This window comes from Thunnus maccoyii, chromosome 11 (assembly GCF_910596095.1).
Source record: "Thunnus maccoyii chromosome 11, fThuMac1.1, whole genome shotgun sequence".
In the NCBI taxonomy this organism is placed as follows: Eukaryota; Metazoa; Chordata; class Actinopteri; order Scombriformes; family Scombridae; genus Thunnus; species Thunnus maccoyii.
Window position 1 is genome coordinate 531,804 of NC_056543.1, and position 10,000 is coordinate 541,803.

Here is a 10,000-nt window from a genome sequence, read left to right on the forward strand (position 1 = left end):
CTGAAATGTGGAAAACTGATAAAAAGCCTTTTATTGTGCCAAAGATTCAAAATGTAACGTCTGATTCCTGATGAAGCTTTTTAACAACCTGCAGAAACAAACTGCTAAATTAGCATTATGTGGTTTAGGGTGATGTGGGTTAGGGTTATGTGGGTTAGGGTGATGTGGGTTAGGGTTATGTGGACTAGGGTTAGGGTTATGTGGGTTAGGCTGATGTGGGTTAGGCTGATGTGGGTTAGGGTTATGTGGACTAGGGTTAGGGTTATGTGGGTTAGGCTGATGTGGGTTAGGGTTATGTGGACTAGGGTCAGGGTTATGTGGGTTAGGGTGATGTGGGTTAGAGTTAGGATTATGTAGTTTAGGGTGATGTGGGTTAGGTTTATGTGGGCTAGGGCTAGGGTTATGTGGGTTAGGGTTAGGATTATGTCGTTTAGGGTGATGTGGGTTAGGGTTATGTGGGTTAGGCTGATGTGGGTCAGGATTATGTGGGTTAGGGTTAGGATTATGTGGTTTAGGGTGATGTGGGTTAGGTTTATGTGGGCTAGGGCTAGGATTATGTGGGTTAGGGTTAGGATTATGTGGTTTAGGGTGATGTGGTTTAGGGTGATGTGGGTTAGGGTGATGTGGGTTAGGGTTAGGGTGATGTGGGTTAGGGTGATGTGGTTTAGGGTGATGTGGGTTAGGGTGATGTGGGTTAGGGCGATGTGGGTTAGGGCGATGTGGGTCAGGGCGATGTGGTTTAGGGTTATGTGGTTTAGGGTGATGTGGTTTAGGGTTATGTGGGTTAGGGTGATGAGGGTTAGGGTGACGTGGTTTAGGGTGATGTGGGTTAGGGTGATGTGGTTTAGGGTGATGTGGGTTAGGGTGATGTGGGCTAGGGCTAGGGTTATGTGGGTTAGGGTTAGGATTATGTGGTTTAGGGTGATGTGGGTTAGGGTTATGTGGGCTAGGGTTATGTGGGTTAGGGTTAGGATTATGTGGTTTAGGGTTATGTGGTTTAGGGTGATGTGGTTTAGGGTGATGTGGGTTAGGGTGATGTGGACTAGGGTGATGTGGACTAGGGTTAGGGTTATGTGGGTTAGGGTTAGGATTATGTGGGTTAGGGTGATGTGGGTTAGGTTTATGTGGGCTAGGGCTAGGGTTATGTGGGTTAGGGTTAGGATTATGTGGTTTAGGGTGATGTGGTTTAGGGTGATGTGGGTTAGGGTGATGTGGGTTAGGGTGATGTGGACTAGGGTTAGGGTTATGTGGGTTAGGGTGATGTGGGTTAGGGTTATGTGGGTTAGGGTTATGTGGGTTAGGCTGATGTGGGTTAGGGTTATGTGGACTAGGGTTAGAGTTATGTGGGTTAGGGTGATGTGGGTTAGGGTTGGGATTATGTAGTTTAGGGTGATGTGGGTTAGGGTGATGTGGGTTAGGGTTAGGATTATGTAGTTTAGGGTGATGTGGGTTAGGGTTGGGATTATGTAGTTTAGGGTGATGTGGGTTAGGGTGATGTGGGTTAGGGTTATGTGGACTAGGGTTAGGGTTATGTGGTTTAGGGTGATGTGGGTTAGGGTTGGGATTATGTAGTTTAGGGTGATGTGGGTTAGGGTGATGTGGGTTAGGGTTAGGATTATGTAGTTTAGGGTGATGTGGGTTAGGGTTAGGATTATGTTGTTTAGGGTGATGTGGGTTAGGCTGATGTGGGTTAGGGTTGGGATTATGTGGTTTAGGGTGATGTGGGTTAGGGTTATGTGGGCTAGGGCTAGGATTATGTGGGTTAGGGTTAGGATTATGTGGTTTAGGGTTATGTGGTTTAGGGTGATGTGGGTTAGGGTGATGTGGGTTAGGGTTAGGGTGATGTGGGTTAGGGTGATGTGGTTTAGGGTGATGTGGTTTAGGGTGATGTGGGTTAGGGTGATGTGGGTTAGGGTTAGGATTATGTAGTTTAGGGTGATGTGGGTTAGGGTTAGGATTATGTTGTTTAGGGTGATGTGGGTTAGGGTTGGGATTATGTGGTTTAGGGTGATGTGGGTTAGGCTGATGTGGGTTAGGGTTAGGATTATGTAGTTTAGGGTGATGTGGGTTAGGGTTAGGATTATGTTGTTTAGGGTGATGTGGGTTAGGGTTGGGATTATGTGGTTTAGGGTGATGTGGGTTAGGGTTATGTGGGCTAGGGCTAGGGTTATGTGGGTTAGGGTTAGGATTATGTGGTTTAGGGTTATGTGGTTTAGGGTGATGTGGGTTAGGGTTAGGGTGATGTGGGTTAGGGTGATGTGGTTTAGGGTGATGTGGGTTAGGGTGATGTGGGTTAGGGTTAGGATTATGTAGTTTAGGGTGATGTGGGTTAGGGTTAGGATTATGTTGTTTAGGGTGATGTGGGTTAGGGTTAGGATTATGTAGTTTAGGGTGATGTGGGTTAGGGTTGGGATTATGTTGTTTAGGGTGATGTGGGTTAGGGTTATGTGGGCTAGGGCTAGGGTTATGTGGGTTAGGGTTAGGATTATGTGGTTTAGGGTTATGTGGTTTAGGGTGATGTGGGTTAGGGTGATGTGGGTTAGGGTTAGGATTATGTTGTTTAGGGTGATGTGGGTTAGGGTTGGGATTATGTGGTTTAGGGTGATGTGGGTTAGGGTTATGTGGGCTAGGGCTAGGGTTATGTGGGTTAGGGTTAGGATTATGTGGTTTAGGGTTATGTGGTTTAGGGTGATGTGGGTTAGGGTGATGTGGGTTAGGGTTAGGGTGATGTGGTTTAGGGTGATGTGGGTTAGGGTTAGGGTGATGTGGGTTAGGGTGATGTGGTTTAGGGTGATGTGGGTTAGGGTGATGTGGGTTAGGGTGATGTGGTTTAGGTTTAGGGTGATGTGGGTTAGGGTGATGTGGTTTAGGGTGATGTGGGTTAGGGTGATGTGGGTTAGGGTTAGGGTGATGTGGTTTAGGGTGATGTGGGTTAGGGTTAGGGTGATGTGGGTTAGGGTGATGTGGGTTAGGGTTAGGGTGATGTGGTTTAGGGTGATGTGGGTTAGGGTGATGTGGTTTAGGGTGATGTGGGTTAGGGTGATGTGGTTTAGGGTGATGTGGGTTAGGGTGATGTGGTTTAGGGTGATGTGGGTTAGGGTGATGTGGTTTAGGGTGATGTGGGTTAGGGTGATGTGGATTAGGGTGATGTGGATTAGGGGTTTTCATGGACTAAACTATTGCTGTAAAATTAATCAACATAATAAAATAAATAAATTAATAAAATCTAATTTGAAAAAGGAGCAAAGACGCAAAAATGCAAAGTCAATAAAAATGTTTGTGATAAAATAACAAAAAGCAAAATAAAATATTTAAATTCAGTTTTTTTAAAATAGTTTTTCTTTAAAGCACAACCTGACCCCGCCCCCCTGGTCCTTCATCATCATCATCCTCATCACCTCACTGACCTCAGAGATGAATCCACATGAAGTGAGAAATAAAAGGATCAAGTGCAGGGACTGAGCATGCTCAGTGGAGAGCTCATTAATATGCATCACAGGCCAAAAGAAAGATGAGACTGAGTTGGTCTCATTTACAGATGAGTGATTAAATATTCTGCTTTATGTTGCACCCAAGAGCTGCGTTTTAAAATTCAAACTGTATTTACTGCGATTCACAACGTGAGCTGATCAGCAGAAAGCAAACAGTCCAGAGCTCATTAACACGTCTGAACACAAACATGTGGAAGCATGTCGACGCCACAGAGCACACTGCGAGCTGCACGTCAACATCTGAGAGCGTAACAGACAGGACTCGAGACCAACGGCGTCCCGTCGTCCCGGCGACGGGATGAACGGAGATCTTCCCGAGACGACGGGATTTTATATTTTACTTACTTATTTATCCATTTCAAACTATCGCTCAGCTAATGACAAACTGAACCGAGCGCTGACTACAACCAAGTACGTCTTCTCATGCCGTTACTATAGTTACTATCACTAGCAGCTACTCAGCGTGAGACCTGAAATGTTCCCACGGTAACTGTCAGTCACAAACGACTTGCTGGACCTCACAAATATGTTGCACTGCTTAAACAACACACAGCGCTGCCCTGCTGTATGTGAGTATATGAGCTAAAACACACAATCAGACGTTTTCAGTATATTATTGTCTTTTTTTGTTATAATCTCAGCTGTAAACATCAAACAGAGCCTGTACGTGGACAGCAGCGATGTGCAGATTGCAGTTATACGTGTGGATCAGGCAGGTTGGCTCATAGAAAGTAACATTCTGATTAATAGCAGACGGGTCGCAGGTGGTGAAATCATACATCAGTAATACAGTCATACAGAGCAGAGCAGCTTCATTTTCATCAGGCACAAATTACTGACTCACTAAGAAATATACAGACACTAAGAATTAGTTCTACAATAATATACAAGAGAGATTGCTGAAGAGATGTACCAGTAAGGTACCAGTTCAGCTCGGGGTCCCAGCAGTGTGTTCTGCAGAGTAGTGATGATGTTCCTCTAACTAACCTCTTAAACACTGGTGCAGGCCACCGTGCTGCTGGCAACAGCACATTACAACAGCTACGGAGGCAGCTGACCCCCAACACTGTCACTGCGCATAATATCAACACCATCCAGCACAGCTCCCACCTACCGGACTGTGTGAAGTCTGCAAAGCTGAGGAAGCGGGAGCAACACCTCTGCAGAGCATCAGGTAAACCAGGACATGGTTACCAGCTGCAGGGCAACAGCTGGTGCGCTGGGTGACAAGTCTGGGACCAAATCCACCATGTAGCCGAGACCTCACCAAGCACTACAGCAGGTATGTTTTATTACAACTATCATGTTTCAACATGTAATAATGTGTGTGTGCATGTGACAAACCGTACTGACCAAGATAGGTGCACAATTAATACACGTATAATTAAATACTAACTGTATAATTAGTGAATCACTCTTTATTGGTTCTTTCCTTTCTCGTCTTGTTTTGGTAAATATCTGCCAGGCTGTAGCTCCAGGACAGCAGACAGCAGGGTGAACATCTGCCAGCTGGTCGGTGATGAGACTGAACACGTCTTCATACAAACATACGACTGGAACAGCTTCCTCTCTCCCAGCTTCAAACCTCTGCCAGCTTCCTGCTCCTTCACAAGCTCCGCCCACCGCACAGACACCGCGACACGATGCGACGGCGTCTGTACTGCAGCACTGACCACACAAAACACCTGCTTTGTTTTAAACCAGCTGTGGCTCGTCCATGAGCGATGACGTGATGTGGACGTGTGTGTGAGTGCACATGAATGTTTAAATATTAAATAATAATTTAAAAAAGTATTTATATTAAATATATTCTGTATTATTACATTTAATTACACAAACTCAGATTATATTATGGTATATGAATATAATTGGGCTATATTTAATTATACATAATCATCCCACATTAGATATATCTAAAAATACTATATATTATATAACATTATATGTGCTTAATATTTGTTCATATTCTATCCATTTTCTAGTGTAGTTTTTTATTGTTTGGATAAGGACTTGTAAGTTTGTGCATGTACCTGTGTGCACGTGGCTCCATATTTAATATTTCTTATATATTCTTCATATGATGGTATTTAAATACACTATTATATATTAAATCATATGTACAGTATATTTGTTTTATCAACTGTACTGCATACATTTTGGATTCTTGTCTACATGAGCTTCTAGACCTATTGACGGTACTGTGTATGTGTTCGTGCACATGGTCACGTGCACATATATGTGTAGGCTAGATACGCAAAATATCACTTTAGACCAAAAATATTTTGTTCATTTTGACTTGTTTTAATTCTTGTGAGAAACGGCTGAATATGAATGATCTTTAATTCCCTTTAATGTTTGACAGTCAAACTTTGTTTATATGTAAATATCTCAGAATACCTGGTGAATACCTGGTGAATACCTGGTGAATACCTGGTGAATACCTGGTGTAGAAAGATAACGTTGGTGTCGCCATAAAGACTTTCCTCTTTACAGAAAACTCAAAATGTGTTTCTGGGTCAAAGTCACTCAAAATGATGACGCAGGTCACATTTTGATTATTGATTAATCATTTTGAGTCATTTTTTAAAAAGAAAAAAGTCCAAATTCTCTGATTGCAGCTTCTTAAATGTGAATATTTTCTGGTTTCTTTAGTCTCTGTGACAGTAAACTGAAGATCTTGTCATCTTTGGGAAACACTGATCCACATTTTTCACCATTTTCACATTTTATGGACCAAACAACTAATTGATTAATTGATCAATAATGAAAACTAGAATAAAATGAATGAAAGTGTCGGTGAGTGCTTTCATCAGTGTTTCACTCTCAGCAGACGTCTGTGAGTTCAGGAACCAGTGAGATGTAAATATTGATGACTGATCAGAACCTGATTGGACAGACTCCACTGATCACGCTCAGAGGCCTGAACGTTGAACTTTGGTTGGTGGAAGTGAGAAAGGTGTAAACACTGAACAAGACTTCACATGAAGTTTTGAGTGATATTTAAAGCATAATATTAAACTTCACAATAATGTCTTCAGTTGTTTAGACAGCAACACTGAATGTTTACAACATTTTTAAGCAAAAATATAAAAAGCTTTTCTGTGTCAGACATGATTCTTTTCCTGTTTATTAATTTTTCTTTTCCTGTCGAGCTCTTTGTGTTAAAATAAAGTTTATCATTATTACTATTATAATAAACTGGATAACTTTGGATTGTTAATGAAACCTTGGATGACGTCAGCAGGAGCTTTAAGACGTTACATAAAGAGCATTTTTCACAGTTTTCTGACATTTTTCAGATAAAATGTTAAATCAATGAATGAATTATGAAAATATTTGTTAGTTTCAGCTCCATGAATTCTGTTTGTTGTTTATTTTTCTGTTTCAATCAGAGAAGCAGGACATGAATCCTCTGGAGGTAAAAGCTGATAAAGCTCTCACAGACAGATTTACCCCCCCCCCCCCCCCCCTTTCATGCAGCATCTTCACCTGGAAACAGCTGCCCCCCCCCCAGCCTCCACCCCGGCCTCCCCTGGAAAGCAGCGTGCCTGCAATAAGACGGTCCTGTAATCTGAGGATCCAGGCCACACACAGATTAAAGCTCTGAAACAAGCAGCAGGAGATGGAGGAGACGCTTCAATCAGAGATTAACAGAACATCTCTGTGGAAATCCTAATTTAAACCAGAATAAAACCCGCCTGCATGTTGCAGCAATAATCCAGCGGTGTTTTGCTCAGTTTAGAGCAGATTACATGACGGCTGCTTTTGTTACTGATATCAGAGAAGGTGAAAAACACATCAGAACCAGCGACGACTGCGTCTTCATGTCCCGTAATCTCATTTAAAAACATGTTTTTTCTCTGCGATGAAACAGTGAAATCCGGTTCACACGACTTTTAGCGACTTTATCTCCAGATTTTCTGTTAAATTACGACTGTATCTCAAAACACAACCACATATTATTCTTTATCATCAATTACAAGTTCATATTCTCTGTAAAATACAACTTTATTTCATATCATGATCATCTTATCTCAAACATTACATCTTTATCCATATCATTTATGATTGAAAGTTTATCTAGATATTTTATAGTAAATACCAACTTATTTTAAAATATGATGACTGATTTAACTCTTTTTGGCATATCATTATGACTTTTCTTCATAAAGATTTCATTTTTTTAAAATAGTAAATTACATTTTAATTGACCCCTTTTCCATGTTGCAACTTTATTTTCATAATGTTAAAACTCTTGTGAATTACTATTTTTTATAATTTTTGATGAATTAATACTTTTTCATATTTTCTTGTAATTACTATATATATTAACTATATTTCCAAATATGACTTTTATTTCTAAATTGTTTTTTTCATAATTATAATGTATGTTCATATTTTTTGTAAAGAAATTCTTTCATATTATTATGATCTCATCACATACATTGCATCTTTATTCTCATATTAATAATTATTTTATGAATAAGAAATTTCAGTTGTAAATTCTAATTTTCAGTGTTTTTTTTTAGGATTTACAGCGTTAATATTTTCTCATAACTTACTTCTAAATAATCTTACTTCTTGTAAATGACATAATTTTCAAATTACTTTGACTTTATAAATTACAACTTTTTTCCATATTTCTTTTGTAAATTATTCTTTTTCATAAATCACTTTTCTTTTACAAAACTTTATTTTCATAATATTAAAACTTGTAAATTATTACAGTGTTCAAATGTTTAAGTCTGCAAATATTTTCATGTTAACTTGACACACAGACTTGATTTCAATATTACAAAAATGTATTTTCTGATAAAAAGACATTTTTACTGTCATAATATTATTTTTGTTGTAAATTACAAATTCATATTTTATCATAGATTATAACTATTTTTGTAATACAATATTTTTTCATAAATTACAACTTGCAGATTTGCAGATTTGCAGATTTATTCCATATATGACTTTTTTGGTAGAATTTAAATCAAAAATATATATGGTAGTATAATGTATATTATTTATAAGTATTTTCTCTGTAAATTACTTTATTTTCATATTTTCTCATGATTGTCCTCTCAAGTTATGACTATTTGATGTCTCCTCATAACAGACTACAACTTGACATTTATATTATTCTGTAAATTATATTTTCAATGATGTTAATTTCAAAACATGATTTTTTCTGAAATTGCTTTTTTTCAGACTTTCTTGTAAATTACATCTTTATTTCATACAGTCATGACTTTAGTTTCTTAATATGACTTCTTCTCGTATAAGAAGGAGACCTTCTGATGTGACTGACGGCATTCATGTTCAGTGTGTGAAAGGTTCAAACTCGCCTGGTTGCTGCAGCAGAAACATGTTGATATGAATACGATACAGAATAAATGTAACGTACCACCGATGAGGCCAGACGATGTGCAGCGGCTTCATCTGTCCTTCAGCTTCACAGCTGGACTGATGTGGATCTCCCTGCTGGTCTTCTGATGGTTCTTCAGGTCTGACAGGTTCATAAAGAAAACTGATGTCTGATCATGTTCCCAGTTAATCAATAAATACGTTTGTAAAATATCAGAATGCAATTAAAGGGTCAGAATATAGTAACAGCTTCATTTAACTATCACATGTCAAAGACAAAGAACAGCAGCCGATTCTCCCATTTCAGCTGCAGAAGTGAATCTATTATCAAAACAGCGATTGATTTGCTGTTGATTGACAAATCGAGTAATCAACTAATCATTTCAGTTCTTCTCACAAGATCTTTTCATGTAATTGAATCTCATAAGTACAAAAACTTTCTTGACTTTATGGGATATAAATCTTAAGTGAGATGCGAGGAAATAATTATATTAACATTTCTTTAACCAGGAATCAGAATGCAGCGCAGCTTGCAGTCACATCTACCTGAAGTCTTACGTTATTTAGCAGATTTGAAAAGTGTTGACGGATGAAAAATAGTTGGAGTGTAATGAACCGCACGATGTGTAGAGACGTACGACGCGTTAATGTTTATACTGCTGACGCTGTATGATACGTTACTCTGGACAATGATAACTAAACTGAATCTAAAGAAGTGAAGGTAAAGAAAACTCTGCTGTGTTTACCGTGGACTCTGTGGTTTATTAGGACTATGCTGCTGCTCGCCCTGCGGCGTGATGATGTCATCAATATGAGACGGCTCTGCAGGCCGGCGAAGGAGTTTGTGTTCGGGCAGCAGCCTGAAAAAGAAGAAGCACAATAATCAGTCGCAGTTTTCAGTGTAAACAACAACTACGAACAAACACAGAAACCTCCAACGCCCCTGAACGCCTCATTGCCGCTGCTAACAGAGCAGCGAGGAAACAGACTGACATCACTGACGGAGGAAGAGGAAACAGACTGACATCACTGACGGAGGAAGAGGAAACAGACTGACATCACTGACGGAGGAAGAGGAAACACGTTGGAGCAGCTGATCCACCAGGACTCAAGTGGTTTAACAAACAGGTTCAATAATAAACTCAGTGTTG

General features: G+C 39.7%; 1 protein-coding gene across 2 annotated transcripts in view; it reads right to left on the reverse strand.

Moving 5' to 3' along the window:
• gtdc1 (glycosyltransferase-like domain containing 1) overlaps nt 1–10,000 on the reverse strand; it is a 53,305-nt gene that overhangs the window by 10,429 nt on the left and 32,876 nt on the right. For both annotated transcript variants that reach the window (XM_042427378.1, XM_042427377.1), the window contains 2 exons: nt 9,596–9,709; nt 8,890–8,991 (listed from right to left, as the gene is read on the reverse strand). In XM_042427378.1, the coding sequence (XP_042283312.1) occupies nt 8,890–8,991; nt 9,596–9,709 (216 nt within the window). The remainder of the gene's footprint in view (nt 1–8,889; nt 8,992–9,595; nt 9,710–10,000) is intronic.